Source organism: Oryctolagus cuniculus, chromosome 9, assembly GCF_964237555.1.
Source record: "Oryctolagus cuniculus chromosome 9, mOryCun1.1, whole genome shotgun sequence".
Classification (NCBI taxonomy): domain Eukaryota; kingdom Metazoa; phylum Chordata; class Mammalia; order Lagomorpha; family Leporidae; genus Oryctolagus; species Oryctolagus cuniculus.
In genome coordinates, this window is record NC_091440.1 from 137,613,267 (window position 1) to 137,629,904 (window position 16,638).

The window sequence follows — 16,638 nt, forward strand, 5'->3', positions numbered from 1 at the left end:
TGAATGAATGAATAAAACATTTCTGTGTCTTCCATTCTCTGGCTGACTCCCCCAGATCCTTTCCTAGAGGTAGATAGGATTCTTAAGAGCTCTGGACCACCAGGGACCCACCTGCCTGGGGAAAGGTATAGAATGAAGCACTGCCAGCACACCCTGAAGGAGAAAGGCACAGTGTGCACAGTACCCCAGTCTCTAGGGCTCCCCTCCCTCACACTCACCCTCCAGCCCCAGCCCCAGCCCCACTACTATTTACCATGGCACTCATCCAGAAGCTGGGGGCACCAGGAAGGAGCAACACAAAGCCACCTGTGTGCCTGAACATGCGTATGCATCGGGGCATGTGTGTGCACACGTGTGACTGAGTCTCAAGCTCCGGGAGAATGCTCATCGCTATGGCTGGGACCAAGAAGAGCAGCACAGGGACTGGGCAGAGTGTGGCCCCCTAGGTGGGACTAGCTTGGCAGAGGGAACAGGCAGCCCATATCAGCAAGGCGAGCGCTGCGGGGCCTGGAGGCTCCTGTGGTCCCTGCCCGCTGTCATGCAGAGATCTTCGGGGAAGGCAGTGCTCAGAGCTCCCAAGGGCCAGTTTCCTGGGCAGGCAGCCTTGGGAGTCCCTCTGCATCAAGTCTAGAAGGCAGAGTTTGAGACCCACAGGGCCTCTTTCTGGGTGAGCAGAGGCAGGAGTTGGCTCAGGCAAGCAAGGAAAGGCTTGGTCAGTGAGCAGGGGAGACAATTAGGAGCAATTACCATCAAGAGAGGCCTCCCCTTGGTGGGAGTGCGGAGGCCACTGGGGAGGGGGAGGGTGAAAGCGCAGACTGATCTGGGGGAAGTGGGTCAAGAGTATCTCTGTCTTCACTGAAAGAGGTGCATGACAAGCCCCCCTCCCCCGCTTCGCTGCCCCCAGTCTCCAGCTAGGACCAAGTTCCCTTACCTCTAGGAGCAGAGGTCGGGATATGGAGTGGGAGGGAGGAGGGCCCTGTGCTCTGCATTCCTGAGATTCTCAAAGCAGAAGGAAAGCTGGAGAAAACTCTGAGCTGAGGAGTGGGGAGGAGGTCCCCAAACATGCCCCATCCCATCTGGGCACGCCATGCCTCCACCTCCCCTTTCCCAAGAAGGGTTTCACTGAGTTTTGAAGACCAGAGGGAGGGGAAGGGGCTTTGTGTCTGGAGAAGCTGAAGAAAAAGGGGTCCAAAGGCAAAGCAATAGGCTGGCGCCGCGGCTCAATAGCCTAATCCTCCGCCTGTGGCGCCGGCACACCGGGTTCTAGTCCCGGTCGATCCTCTTCCTGTCCAGCTCTCTGTTGTGGCCCGGAGTGCAGTGGAGGATGGCCCAAGTGCTTGGGCCCTGCACCCGCATGGGAGACCAGGAGAGGCACCTGGCTCCTGGCTCCGGATCAGCATGGTGCACTGGCTGCAGCACACCAGCTGCAGTGGCCATTGGAGGGTGAACCAAAGGAAAAGGAAGACCTTTCTCTCTCTCTCACTGTCCACTCTGCCTGAGAAAGAAAAAGGAGGGAAGGATGGATGGAAAGGAAGGAAAGGAAGGAAGGAAAACAAAGGCAGGGCAATCTCTGTACCCCACTCTGCTCTCCAGACCACGGTGACAAGTGCCAAGAAGGGGGGACCATGTGGCCCTCAGGAAGCAGGCCCGCCCCGGCTCACAACAGGGGAGTCCTCTGCCTTCACTCAGGAGCGCCCCGGAAGTCCAAGCCAGGAAGCAGAGACCCTTGGGCTTTGAAGGGCGGTCCTATGCTCCTGTGACTCTGGGAAAGTTAGTCTCAGTGCTGGCAGCACCTACGTCAGAGGCTTGGTGGGTTAAAGGTCTGAGGCCAGGCCTCAATAAACATTTACTGCAATCATTCATACTAACGGAAGATAGCTCTGCCAAGTGGACAATGAACCTGAAGCCAGAGACCCAGAGATAGGGTGCCCTGTAAACCACAGAAGCCAAGAACCTGGAGGTAGATGGAACCAGCCGAAGGGGAAGTGAGGCCGCACAGAGATGCTGAGAATAAGAGCAACTCCACAATTCTGTCAGCTGCTAAGGCACGCAGGACACACAATGAACACACACAGGGTAGTGACACACAGGGGAAACAAAACAGCAAGTCAAATGCCAGGAAGTACTGTGGTGAACAAGGAGTGCAGGGAAGCTACGGAGCCTGAGAGCTGGGGCCGACCTCCCACCCCTGCCCAGCGGGAGCTTTGACGGCAGGGGCCCTGGCAGGCACTCCAGTCTGGCTCCCAGCGAGCCAGGGAGCACGGTGGGGCTGCTGCCCCCAGTCAGGCAATGCTCACTGGCCAGTGGTGGCAGACACAGGGAGGTAAGGAGAGGGCACCCTGCTCCCAGAGAGCAGGCACCCAGGGAGCAGGTGGGGGCTGTTCTGACGCCTGCCAGCCAGGCTCCCACTGACTGTCTGGTGATAGGCAGGGCCATTCAGACCCAGGCAGGCATGGGTTTCTGTAACCACATTCATGAATCGGATCTTCACTCTCCATTTGCTAATGCTACAAAAATCACAACTATGCCCCCCAAACCATTAGACTGCCCTAGACACCGTTTCTTGGTGTTTCACTCTCCTGAGAGTTCCAGACAGAGCCCGTGGGAAGCACTTCTTTGAGGACGTGCTGCAGGGAGGGGTGGGAGCAGCACAGACAAGGGGCCAGCCGGCAGGGTGGGCTGGAGCCTGGCTGGCGGCTTTGGCCTCAGAAGGGCTCTCTGGCCAGCTTCACAGACAGGTTTGGGTTTTAAAAGTGCCAGAGAGCTGCGGATTTGCATGTTATTTACGTTCCAGGCTTCACTTCCAGGTATGTGGAATGAAATGAATGAATGAACAGTATTGAGACTCCTGGTTAAGGGGTGGGCTCAGAGATCCAGGCCACCTGGGGCACCCAATCACCGGCCTAACATGGATCAGGAGACACAGACACAGAGCAACACAGAGACAAATATCACCCAGTCCTTCTGACCAGGGAGTTTCCAATCAAAGCAAGGAGGCAAAATCCACAGAATTTATTTTAAATAAATCACCTTTTAATAAACCGGGGAGTCACAGAGACAGGCTAATAAAGGCGACACCGTCCCTGACTTATGTCCATCTCTGCTCTTCCAGCCTGCCCTCTGGCTTCCTTTGGAGCCAAGTGTGCTTGTCTGGACCCAGACGCCCGAGCTAGCTCAATGATGAGGTCCATAGACACAGCCCCCCCAAGCAGGGTGGCTTTCAGGCCGTTGCTCAAACCGTGCCCAAGCCCAAGGCCTACAGGTCCACTTGTAAGAGACCCCGTGCAAGCGCCACCTCAGGGGCTGCCTTGGAAGGCTAAGGCAGAGAGAAGACAAGGGACACAAACCACCACTGGAGATCCAAAGGGAGGAGAAAGCTGCATTTAGCATGATGTGTGGTTTGAAGACTTTCATGAGCCCTTGGAAGAGAGATGGAGAGCCCTGAAGGGCACGGTTTAGCTGAGGAAGGCAACCCAGCTGAGGGCAGAGCGGGCACTGGACTTGGCCCACAGAGGAGCCTGCGTGCAGCGTTCTCTCGCCCTGTTAGAAGGGACCTGCCTTGGTCTGCTCCTGACGCACAAGACAGATTGGGGTTCCTGATTCTGAGGGCGGCACGTGTTCAGACAAGAGCCTCAGGGAATGTGATCAGCAAGGGCTTCAGGATGGGACCTGGGTGTAGGCCAGCACCCTGGACCCTGCCACACCCTCTTCTCCTGGCACCTGAGCTCTGTGATGTGCAGGGAAGTGTCCAGAGGCCAAGGAAGTGACGGCCACTCCTCAGCCCAGAATGGAGGTTTGCAGCGAGGGACAGGACTCTGACCAATGCCTTAACTCTGAATCAAGACAACGTCAACATCAGCCTTAAAATTTACAGCCCAGAACCCAACTTGAGTCCAACAAGACCCTGAGTATGTGCACCAGGCCTGAAGCAGCCCGCACAGGAAACTGGGGGTGCACCTGCACACTGCTCCCAGCAGGACCTCCTATTCTCTCAGCACTTCCCAGCCTTGGAATGGGGTCGGCAACACCAGGGTTCAGCACAGCTCGAAGCAGGGCCCAGGCCCTGGCCCTGGGCTCCACGGAAGGTGCTAGGATGATGCCCTACCTCGAATTCTGGGACAAATTAGCAGCTGAGTGTGTGTGGGCAGGGGGGCATTGTGGTGTAGTGGGCTAAGTCTCCACCTGTGCTGACATCCCATACAGGTGCTGGTTCAGGTCCCAGCTGTTCCTCTTCCGATCCAGCTCTCTATTGGCCTGGTAAGCTGTGGAAGATGGCCCCAGTGCCTGGACTTCTGCATCCACGTGGGAGACCCGGAGGGAGGTCCTGGCTCCAATCAGCTCAGCTCCAGTTGTTGCTGCCATTTGGGGAGTGAACCAGCAGATGGAAGACCTTTCTTTTTGTCTCTCCTCTCTCTCTATGGCTCTCTCAAATAAATAAATAAAAGCTTTAAAAAAACAAAAACACGTGGTAGGTACAAGTGCAGCATGCCGCCCGTTTGGATCGACAATAGGTCAGGCAGCTAAGACTGCCCTTTCAGCTCTGAGGGGAGAAGCAGTGGCAGGACAAGCCACGTGCCAGCCGTCCCTCCTCTGGCAGGGCCACAGCAGAAGCACTGGGGCTCCTGCACAAACCCTCCCCTCCAGCACCACAGAAAACCAGCTGTTAACAGGCTGCGGTGGTTCTGTCCACCCCGGGCCCACTACACCCTGGGGTGGCACTGCTGCGGCAGCGAGTGGAAGCTGCTTGTCTGACCACAGGAGTGACAGCACATAGTGGCAGGAGGCACCTCACAGAGGAGTCAGCCCTAAACAGGACTCCTGGGACCAACAGGATGTGACCAGACACCGTGCCCGACTGTCCTGTCCCCAGGGACGGGGCGGCTGCCCAGACTGGCATCTACGCTTTTCACCCAAGTACTCCCTTTCTGGTGGAAGAAGACTATCGTGAGGGCCGAACACACAGGGGAGCGGAGGGTGGGACAAGAAAGCAGGAGCTACACGACAGCAGTGATGCCCGCAGCAGGGGATGCATCAAAGCCCACCCCAAACGAAGGACACGGCTCCCTGATCTGGTCCCACTCCCACTGCTGGAGCTCCGCATGTGGTTCCCACGGAGCACCAGGCCACAGCCTCTGCCTCAGACTGCCCCATCCCTACCTGGTCTGGGGTGGTGGTGATGTCAGGGTCACTCCCTTCTGCCCTGCACAGAACTGCAATGGAGAAAGGGGTCGAGTGCAGACCGGCTCAACAAGTCCTTATATATTTTCCAAAGTGCTTCTCTTGCATGTTTCATTTTCTGCTACACATGGCAATAAATACTTTTGCTTTGGTCTATACAAAAAGTCTCTGAGAAAGGTAAGACAGATGTCTAAATGGAAACAATAAATACAGAACTATCTTCTTTAGAATCTCCTCAGACAAAAGTGAGATAGCCTGAAAAATTCAGGTCTTTCGCTTTGCAGTACAAGTCCACATCACAGAGCCACCTTTCGATGATCACTTAAGTACAGGAAGTACCAGGAACTGGACAGTATTCCAGGAATCTTGCAGCAAGCCTGGAAGTCACAGCTTCCTAAAAGAGACTGTGAAAGGTCCCAGTAACTCATGTACAGAAAGCTATTTATTTCCTACAGAAAACATAAAGGGGGGGGGGGTGGGAAAGGAGGAGAGAAGTAGAGAAGGAAGACAGCGAGGAGGGGGTGGGGGAAGAAGCACACACACGCGGCCCCCAAGGCAGGCAGGTATGAGAAAAGCAGGACGTCAAGACACCCAGTCACTGGAGTGAAAACAGGTACCATTCAGTTAACAATGGAATATTTAAAAAAAATAGTTTTCTTTTCAAATTGTAACTTGTGGTAAAACATAGAAAAATGTACTAAACAAGCTTGGTATAAAACAGAGTAAAATCTTCCATAAGCCCAGGGAGAAAGCACAACGCTGCAAAGGGTGGGTCCAGGGAGACTTCATACAAAACTACCTATGACGATACAGAAAAGTAGAAAACGTTCCTGTCTGGGAATGAAGTACAAAATGACACTGGCACAGGGTCATCTCACTATCTAAGCCTGAGGAGCTCTCAGGGTGGGGGAGGTGCCAGGAAGAAAAAAGGAGCCGCCGCTCTAGGCCTCAGGTGCATCAGCCCAAACCCCACGCCGCCACAGCCTCGGCCCCTCAGCAGGAGCTCATCCGGGCCTCAAGGCGCCCTGTTGGGAAGTACACAGACACCCTACGCATAGGGCGGGAGCTGTGTGTGCTGAAATTTGGAAAACGGGAATCAATCTACAGGCTAAATGGTGAACACATTCAGTCTTTCTTTTTTAAAAAGCATATCCCTGTAAAATATATAAAATTCTCTGCGGTCAGAAATGCAGTTAAACTAAGTCGCCACAGACCAACCAGACCTGCATTTATCTAGTGTGGAATTTCGGGCTCAAGACTGAGGCCCTTCTTCTTGGCCAGGGGCAGGCGGCAGTGTGAGTGGCTTCCCCACTTGGCTGCTCTGCTGAGCTGCTCCTTGGTGGGTCTTCCCTGTTATCATGTTCCTTCCCTATGCAAACCCTACTTTTAAGGAAAGGACTGCTTGGGACCTTGGGGGTCCGCCCAGGGCTCAAGTGCTGTGCCTCAGGGTGGGAGCAGCTACTGATGAGAAACAGCCTTGTCTCACACACGGGGCACTGAACAGCAACAGTCCTGGAGGAGGGCTCAGCACCCCAGAGTCCAGCTCACAGTCACATTCCTGACTACGCAGGGTGGAAGTTGTCCTCGTGTGTACGGATGCTCGTGCACGGATATGCTGGTGGTTCTTAGCCCTGCCTTCCGCCCATGCCCTTTCCTACATCCTAGTAAGGCCAGAGAGGAGTTTATAGGGAACCAAGATTCTTTCCAAGCTTTTCTCAGTGCCCGCATTAGGGGCCAAGTGAGGCTGGAGCCCTTAGAAAACAAGATGGCAGAACTGAAGACGTGAAGAGAGACGCTCTTCAGCTCAGTCAGGGATGTCCCTCACCCCTTTCACAGCACCAACATTTCTTTGCAAAAATAGTATCTGAGATACAAAAGGAAAGGCAGATGTGCTTGTGAACGCATCTCGCCAGGGCCTGGTCCGGAGCAAGGGTTCTACAAGAACAGAGGGCCGGGAGCAGCTGTTTCCAAGGTCTCTGGCCACAGACAGCAAAGATCTGGTCCCTCACAAGGTCGACGCCTGCCGACCAGGACAGTCTTCACAAGAGCTTCCTGTGCAGGATCTCCCAGGCCATCCGCTTCCGGAAGTACGGCATGTGTTGCTGTGGGGACAGAGACAGCCTTAGTTTCCACTCCCTTCACCTCCACCCAGGTCTGTGTCCCCGCGTTCCTCTCTTCCTCATGGCATTCCACTATCACCATCACAGGTGTGCTTTGGGTCTTTCACCTTTATCCATTTTTGATGACGTGTGGCTTTTTTCTTTCCATTGCTTTTTTCTATTGCTAGTCCTATTGCTGCAGCCTTGGAAGTCACACTGGACGTGGCCAGGAGTTCCCAGGCTATGCAAAACTTTTGAGTGGTGTCCAACAAGTCCTCTCTGTTGAACTTTTAAGAGGAGATGACCCTGAGGCCTAAAAGGAAAAGCTCACCTGCCAGGAGACGAGTTAAGGGAAACTCAAGACCAGCTCAGTCTGCCAAAGGGTTAATGTGAGAAAACCTGACAAAGCCACTAGTTCAGACACAGTGAGAGAGACAAGTGGAGAACACATCGGAACAAGCCTCCACCCACCTCAGTCCCTGAAGGACCACATGGACAGAAATGACCCCTGTGCACTAACGAGAGGGCTGGCCAGCGGCATCAAGGGAGCAGCATAACTGGACGAGGGTGCGGCCTGCTCTGAAACCTGAGGCTCACCCTGAACAGAGCAAAATGGAAGGAAACCTGCTCTGCTCCCAGCTCTGTTTCTGAGAGGCTCTGAAGAAGGCTGGGGGAGGCAGGCAGAGAAGAGGGCTCTGTACTCAGCTAGCATTCCTTAACTCCAACAGTGCGGGATGCACAGTCACCCGATGCAGCCCATCATTGCCTGTCTTCTGTGATGGGTACAGGCAAGGGAGCACCAGTCAGGGCAGAGTCCCCCGTGGAGAGCGTGTAAGCTGCCGGGGCTCAGTTCACCTGTGTGAAGTTGATTGGTCTGTCTTTGGTAATACAGTCAGCATATTTGCAGGCAAACATGCCACAGTCACTTCCATTCATCTGCTGTGGAATTTCCTGAAAGATCAACAACAAAGACAAAATCTGTCCAACTTTCCTTCTTAGATTAAATTAGGAACCAAAGGGTATACATTTTACAGGTTCCCCTATTCTGAGTGGCTGACCCTGATCTCCTGCTCAGGACAACAAATGCACACAGAAAACAAGACACTGGTGTTTCAGCCGGGTGCGTGCATTGTGTGTGATGAACCACAGACGCAGCTCAGATTTCCACGGTTCCCAGGGTGTAAAGACTGGTCCTTCCCCCACAGGTCCGTGTGTCAGCAAATGTTTCCCATAGGAGTGAAAAACGTGGCAGTACTGTTGTGCACTTATAAAAGGCAGTTCTACATCAGAAACTACCACCAGATTTCCCACAAAAGGCTCGATCAGGGCCAAACAACCAAGATGAAGTCAGGCTGGGAACTAAGAGAGAAGGGGACCCAGGAACCAAGAGGGGAAACCCTTTCCTCCCCCAAACGTAAGCTCTCCGGGGCTCCACCTCATCTGCATGAAATGTACCTGGCTTTTCTTGCTGAAGAGCTGCCAGCCGTTGGTGTCAAACTCTTTCCTTTTCTTGTCCATGCTTTCTTGCTTTAGGTATTGCCTAAGGTGTTGGAAGAGAATGAGACGAGCTGTGGGACATGCAGGACAGCTGCTCCCCAAGAACAGGCACAGTTCTGGAGAAGACGGGCCCTGACTGGCAAGCTCCCTCTGCAGCAGTGCTGCCTCTCCCAACTCCCACAGCTGACGCCCCCAGCCCACGGGGGACATGGCCCCAGACTATGCCACCCAGGCTCCTTCCACTTAGTGCCCCTTCTGAGGAAGAACCTCTGGCTCTTTGCCCTGGTTGTCTACGGTCTTTCAGGACTCAATCTAATAGACAGAAATCCATGTCTGCCAATGTGGAGGCACCTGCTGGCTCGGCCTGGCTCTCCTGTGTGAATCGCAATCCCAACTGCCACAACTCAGGAGAACGAAGAGCACAGAGCGTGCAGAGACTGCAGATAGCCTGCCTTTCTGGATCCGACCTCTTCCTCCCATCTAGGGTACACTGAAGAACGGAGCAGAGACTGGAGTGCTACAGTGAGCAGTGGGACGGGGCATATGGACTTTGCATTCTGGTTCGCAGCAGAGCCACTAGCTAGGATCTGGCAATGCACAGTCAGCGCTGTGGGTCTTGGTTTCTCCGTGTGAACATCAGGAGCTTGGATTCAAAGATTCCTAAGAAATGCTGGCATCTCCATCTACCCATCCACTCTGCATTTTAGTGCACCAGGCCAGCAACTGCCCCATGTTTCTGGCAATGTTACATTATGTTTACAGTTTACTTGGATTTAAAATATCCATTATTACTAAGTAGGAAGATTTTTTAATCACCTCACTGAAGAAACACACAGTTGGATTCGGTTGCCAGGAACAATCTAAGCCCTCAAAGGCCTACTTACAAGAGGGTCCTGCAGGCTTCCGTGTTTACCCCTCCCATCGAGTCGTAATACGTAATGCTCTTCTTTCTGAAGTCCACCACCTAGGAATAAGAGGAAATCTATTTAAACACTGCAAAAGATCGGTTTCTCAGCTGGACCCTGGAACCTTCTGCTAGACTTCCTGCAAAACCACAGCAAGTGCGGCTGGTGCTCCACTCACAAGGAAGAGCAAGGGCAGTATTTACACAGACCCACGGGTGGCCCCACTGCCACCCTGAAGCCTTTCTCTGGTGCTCCTGGCCTGCTCTTAAGAGAGGGAAGACGGACACCTTGAGACCCTCCCCCTTGCAGACTCAGAAAGCGGGCGAGGACTCTACCCGCAGAAATTTCCTTTCAGCTTTATCAAGTGTAATTCAAATCAGATCGTGAAATAACTTTTACACCTTTATTACCACATAAAGTATCTGCCACTCTTGACAAGAAGCACATCAACTGGCTCCTTAGCCAACCTGCTGCTGAATGCTGCTCTCGATGGTAGTGCTTCTCATACCAGTGCCAGTGCCGTGCTCCCCGACGATGCACACTGCTTCTAGATAGTATCCAAAGTACAGGATGTACTCACGGCAAGACACCAGTGCACTCCCAGGTGAATGGGCACCAGAAGAATGTCAACAGAAAACACATCCACTTTCTTTGTCCAGCGCTTCACTGCCTGATAACCGGCTGTTTTTAACTTAGTGAAGAAAAAAGTGTTGAATGCATGTACACTTGGAAATCCCTTCTCTTTACTTCGCTCCATCAGCATATTCATGTAGAAATTGATGACCTGTGGGAGGAAATGATACGTATTAGAAGACACACAGACTTTTCAAAATGGTTCCTATACATAAGGAAAAACCAGTTTCTTACATTATTGTTTCCTCATCAATCCCATTAAATCTTCAATACCCAAGAGTCTCCTTTCCCTATATCAAATTCTCACTAGAAGCAAGAGGCTCACGTAGTTGCTACAACAAGAGGAGAAAGAGCCGGTGTGTTTCCTAGGCCACTGGAGGCACAGACGGACAGATGCCAGCCAGAAGACCAGTACAAGAGTGAAAGTCGGGGGCCGGCACTGTGGCATAGCGGGTGAAGCTGCCGCCTGCAGTGCCGGAATCCCATATGGGCGCCAGTTTGAGTCCTGGCTGCTCCACTTCTGACCCAGCTCTCTGCTATGGCCTGGGAAAGCAGTAGAAGATGGCCCAAGTGTCTGGGCCCCTGCACCCACACTGGCAACCTGGAGGAAGCTCCTGGCTCCTGGCTTCAGATCGGTGCAGTTGCAGCCAACTGAAGAGTGAACCAGCAGATGGAAGACCTCTCTCTCTCTGCCTCTCCTCTCTCTGTGTAACTCTGATTTTCAAATAAAAATAAATAAATCTTTAAAAAAGAAAACAAAAAGACTGAGAGTCGGGAGGAAGGACTGTCCAGAGGGAAAAGGGAGGCAACGCGGGCAGCTGATCAAACACATTAGCTGCTACTTTAAGTTACAGGGACTGCGAGAGTGAGCGGAACACCAAAATGCTGAGCGCAGGTGGAGCTCATGCTAATTCAGCGCCCATCAAGAATTTAAACCTAAATGAGGGTCCCCTGCTTTCGCACAGGGACGAGAGCGCTGCTCCTTGACTGAAGACTGCCTTTTCAGCCTCAACAGCTGTGCTGCAAAGGCAAACTGCTTCTGTTTCAAGTAGAACCAATTCCTAGGACCAGCCACCAGCAGTAAACTGACAGCAGCTCAGCCAAATCACATGGCTGTGGGATAAGCAGGAGTCTGCCCTGTCCGTTCTCTCGTCGTCTTCATTTCTGCTGATGTGCTTTCAGATGCCAGACGGGCGAGGGCTGTGCCTTGCTGTTAACGAAACAATGCCTCTGCGGACAGTGACTCTTTGGTCTTTGGTTCCTTTTAGGCCCAGGACTCCCTGATACCAAACCCTGAAAGTTTCTGGGCCAGAATGTACTGCAAGCGGACTTTACGTGGCCAGCTGAGGCCAGGCCGGTGTCTGTCAACTCCCAGGAATGAATGGCCTGACTGATCCAGAGCTTGGAAATACGACTAAGAAAACAGGCACATTTTTCAGAATGCGCTTTGAGAAATGGGAAAAGGCCCCCATCCTTTGACAAATATTTACACACCAGGATGCCAGAGCAGTGAGCTACCGCCCAACAGTAGGCAACTGCATACTAGGTAGGCAGCAGGGAACTGCCAGGAACACTCCGGAGCCCGGTCTGGACCAGAGAAAGGGCCTACAGAGGAGGGTGCCCAGGCAGCCACAGGGAAACCACTCAGCCCAAGGCAAGGCTCTGAGGACTGAAGGAGGACACTGTTCTCCGGCTGCTGTGCTCACGAGGGCATACCAGCCCTACAGACCCAGAGGACCCAGATGTGGCAAATTCTCTAACACATGGTACCTGGTAGAAAACTGGAGCTTAGCTGTTTTAAGCAACAACGACGAGTCAAGGAACAGTGTCTCAACTCCAGGTTTGTTTCCATCCGAGTCTCCCTGAGACCACAGTGTGGAAGGTGCCTCCAGGTCTGCAAAGGTACCAGGCACACAGGAGGGCCCAGCTGGTACGCACGGGTTTCCAGAGCATAAACCACACTCCCCAGTAAGCAGGGGCCAACTGACTCCCCTGGTTTCCCCACCATCCCATAACGAGCCATGTTATGCTATACCCTCAACCAAAGAGGAAGTGAGGATACAGGGGATCTGCCAGACCTATGAGCCAAACCTTCCCAAGGGGCAGACAGATTACAACCTAACAGGCCCAATGACTAGAGGGAGGGGAAGGGAGTCGTCAGGCAGAATTAAGGCCAGCCACAGACGGACCTCCATGCACGAAAGCCATGCAGGTGAACGAGTGCCTCCCCCTCCAGGGCAATCCGAATCCTGAAGGACACCGACAGTATCGTGTATGCGTGAATGTTCTGGTTTTCATCAGGACGGAGCTCCAGAAACCAAATGACAGCTGGCTGGACTTCTACGACCTGAGTTTCTTTCTCTTCACATTCAGGGTAGGCAATGAAGCTGGAGACCGGAATGGCAGAGCAGCAACAGAGCTGGTTCAGGGTGAGCAGAGACCAGCACAGCAGAGCCGCAACAGAGCTGGTGCTTCCTGGGAGCACCTCCCTTCACTGCTGTCCTCGCCAAGTGTTCTCCACTGACAGCAACAATTTCCTCCAAAGCCAACGGGCTAATCCCTGCTTGAGGGAGACCTGCCATCTTTCTCAGTTCTTGCGTCCCAGCAGGAGGGAGTATGGTGGCCTCAATGTTCCATCCCTAACTTAGCTAAGAATGTGTCATCTGACTGATACCTGGGGCAGAAGTCACACCCAAGTCTCTCGCCTCAGTTTTTCAGCTACTGCTGTGTTCGAAAGAGCAAAATGCCTGTCGTTCAGCCAAAACACAATCACACCACAAAAATCAGCTATGGCCGAGTACAAAGAGTGCCCCATGCCATCTCACAGGCGAAGGCTGAAGATGGAGGAAAAGGAAAGGAAGCTGTGGTGGTCACAGCACTTGCCAATGCTCTGTGAAGACAAGGGTCGCCCTCTTCTGCACACAGACTCTCTGAGCTATAGCAGACCCTAAGTCCCCTTTGAACAGGGGCTCAGAGCCGACGGGCCCATGACATCACTGCTCGTTTCTCTTCCTGGAGCCCACACTTGCCCTGTGCGCTGCTGCAGCTCCTGCTGCCTTCACAGCCCGGGTCATGAGCGTCTGCTTGTCTATGCAGTTCTGTTCGGGGTTGGCAGGGTTGTTTATAGTGTCCCGTTCCTTTGTGATTTTATTTGAAGCACTGCCAGGCTGAAGCTGAAAAAAACTCTTTAAAGAAAAGCTTACAATGTTTCAAACTAAGGATTCAACCCTCTTCCTGTGTGTGACCACGAGGACACAGATGACCATCTCGCCAACCCTGAAGTCTTGATTTTCAACCCTTCCCATGTTTATATTTTGAACCCTTCTATTTGGCTTGAAACAAGTTTTCTGGCAGTCACAAGAATGACAGTACTTCTGAGCAGAGACCAGAGCAACTTGTAAGGCACCACAGTCATTTTTCTAATTTTATTTCTCTAGACTGTCATCTTGACCTTCCCATCCTGACTCTTCAACTCCAGTTATCCTTGTCAATCACAAAGCCCAAAGATGAACCAAGCAGCAGCACCTGTGTGGCAGTGCAGAAGGCTGTTCTCATGACGGCTGACCTAACAGTAGCAAAGCCAAGAGGGCAGGCGTCCCTCACAGTGCACATGTACACAGGTGCTTCTCAATGCGAGGGTTAGTAAATTACTAGAACAACTGCTAAAGCCAGAGAGAGAGGACAGGCAGCACTCATTTTCATAGTCATTTATGGAGACTACTCTTCTCCATGCGACCTTGCACAAATACTGGACTGGCTCTAAGAACCTCTTCAAAGACGTAAACTCTAACAGTGTGGGAGTCAAAGAATCCTTTCCGTCTAACCCACCACACCCGCTAACCAACCTTCCTCACATGGCCTGATTTTTTCCCTTCTGCATTCAGTTTTGATTCCCTAAGGAAAACTCCTTCCAGTGCTGGGTTCGTCTAGCTGGATTAGCTGTTCCTTGTCTTTACTGAGTGCATGCTGACTTAACTCCGCCTCAGAACAATTCTGAGGCTATGACCCATGTTCACACAACTGCACTCCACAGCCAGGCTGCCAGACACAAAGCACCTACCCTGTTCCCAGCTGACTCTGGTCCTTCCTTACCAGTTCCTGCTCCTTGCCCACTTGTCCCCATTCTCCCGTCGACAGACCAGCCTAGTGATGCAGGACCTCCTTCCAGGGATGACGCTTACCAGGCAGGCAAACACCCACCCAGGCAGCCAGGCCTCTGTCTGAACTCCTCTTCCCCGTCCCTCACCCCTTACATTTCCTGATTTTTTTTTTTTTCCTCATGCTACTTCCCTAGTAAGTAAACTGAAAAATACAGTATCCTAGTGGCCTATTGCTTTTCTGATCTGAAAACTTGTAATAATTAATATGGATTTGCAAAGTAAAACCAAGAGAGGTCTGTTGGCTATTTTTCTGACTCATCCACATAAATCAGCAGCAAGGACCTGGAGGGAAGGGACAGAAACAGGCAATACTGCACAGTCACCATGCTTCTCCAAATGGCACTGGGCACAGTGGGCTCTGTCAGGGAGAAAGAGTTCCCAGCCTCAACGTCTGAGTGCGTGGATTCACCTACCTGTTTCCGTCTTTCATGGCTTACTGCTCTTCTGTCTATTTCTTCTATCAATGACTGAGAGCAAAACCATGCAACCTAATTTACGCCATTTGCTTACTTCTCCTTTCAGCTGGCTCAGTTTTTGCTTCTCACATTCTGAAGCTGTTTGTTACTGAGCTTTAAGTATTCAGGCTGCCAAGCCTTCCTGATGAACTGACCCTGGCATCATTACATGCTCCCTTGATCACTGGCAATATTCCTCACTCTGAAACCCACTTTGTATAGTATTTAGTCACTTTTCTCTTTCTTTTGCTTACTGTTTGGAGAGTATATTTCCCATTCTTTCATTTTCATAAATTTTTCTGGGTCTTTACATTCAAACTGGGTACTTGTAGACAGCCTTTTTATTTTTATTTTTTAAACTTAATCTGATCACCTCTGCCTTCTACCTGGATGTTTTCCCTACTCTGTCCAACATGTAAGCACCAGCCAAGGTGACTGTTGAGCACCTAACTATGCCTGACTCACCTCAGGTGTGCTCCACGTGTAAAATGCACACATTTCAAAGAAATCTCTAATGAGATTTTAATATTGATCATATGCCAAAAGACATATTTTTGATATACTGAGCTAATAACATACATAACTGAAGTTAATGTTACTTGCTGATTTCTATTTTAATGTAAAGTAGACAGTTTCAAATTAGACATGTGGGTCAATTTTACACAAACGTTTACACAATCCCCTGGATGACACACATTTAATATTGACAGGGACAGATGCTGAGTCAACCATCCAGCTCTTTTGTTTTGTATGTCCCATCTGTTACTTGTATTTTTTTCTACTTTTGGATATTTATTTCACTTTTTCCTTCATTATTGACTTATTAACTCTCTATTTTGCTTTTTGGAGGTTGCTCTAAGGCTCACACTCTGCTTCTAACTTTATATCTAACTTCACACGATACCACGCCCCCTCACATACAGCCTGAGAAACCTACAGCAGAAGTATACACGTCTGTTGTTTCTTCCTTTGTCCCACCCCGGACGATCTTACTTGCTGGTGAAATAGACCCCACAGTGAGTAGCTTCAGTTCTGCTTCAGTCAGCTGTCTTAAAACGAGAGCATTTCCACAGTTCCTCCTTCCTCTGTGTAGACCGACCGATATTTTCTTTCTCTTCAAAGAATACAAGGTTTCGGCCGGTGCCGTGGCTCAATGGGCTAATCCTCCGCCGCGCTAGCACACTGGGTTCTAGTCCCGGTCGGGGCGCCGGATTCTGTCCCAGTTGCCCCTCTTCCAGGCCAGCTCTCTGCTGTGGCCCAGGAGTGCACTGGAGGAAGGCCCAAGTGCTTGGGCCCTGCACCCGCACGGGAGACCAGGAAAAGCACTTGGCTCCTGGCTTCAGATTGGCACAGTGTGCCGGCCGTGGCGGCCACTGGAGGGTGAACCAACAGTAAAGGAAGACCTTTCTCTCTCTCTCTCACTGTCCACTCTGCCTGTCAAAAATAAAATAAATAAATTTAAAAAAACATTTAAGAATACAAGGTTTCTTATACGTATCTGCTGGTGATCAATTTTCTTAGCATCTGTGTGTCTGAAACAGGAGAGCTTATTTCTTGAAAGCTGACACCTCTTTTTTACCTTCAGACTTCCTCCCTGGCCTGTCTGGTTTCCAAGAGTTTAAAGAGGTAGCACGGTTTCTGACTCAATTTATTCTTATCTTTGTTCGTCTATACCTAATGTCTTTTTCCCTGTGGCTGCACCTAATGTTTT

General features: G+C 51.6%; 1 protein-coding gene across 3 annotated transcripts in view; it reads right to left on the reverse strand.

The window, feature by feature from the left end:
* Positions 1-5,228: 5,228 nt before the first annotated feature.
* SENP1 (SUMO specific peptidase 1) overlaps positions 5,229-16,638 on the reverse strand; it is a 54,671-nt gene continuing 43,261 nt past the window's right edge. For 2 of the 3 annotated variants that reach the window (XM_051850442.2, XM_051850441.2), the window contains exons 14-18: positions 10,260-10,463; positions 9,659-9,738; positions 8,733-8,817; positions 8,133-8,228; positions 5,229-7,280 (exon numbers count right to left, since the gene is read on the reverse strand). In XM_051850442.2, coding sequence (XP_051706402.1) covers positions 7,218-7,280; positions 8,133-8,228; positions 8,733-8,817; positions 9,659-9,738; positions 10,260-10,463 — 528 coding nt within the window. In that variant the 3' untranslated portion in view covers positions 5,229-7,217. The remainder of the gene's footprint in view (positions 7,281-8,132; positions 8,229-8,732; positions 8,818-9,658; positions 9,739-10,259; positions 10,464-16,638) is intronic. The other variant, XM_051850443.2, reaches the window with a different exon arrangement.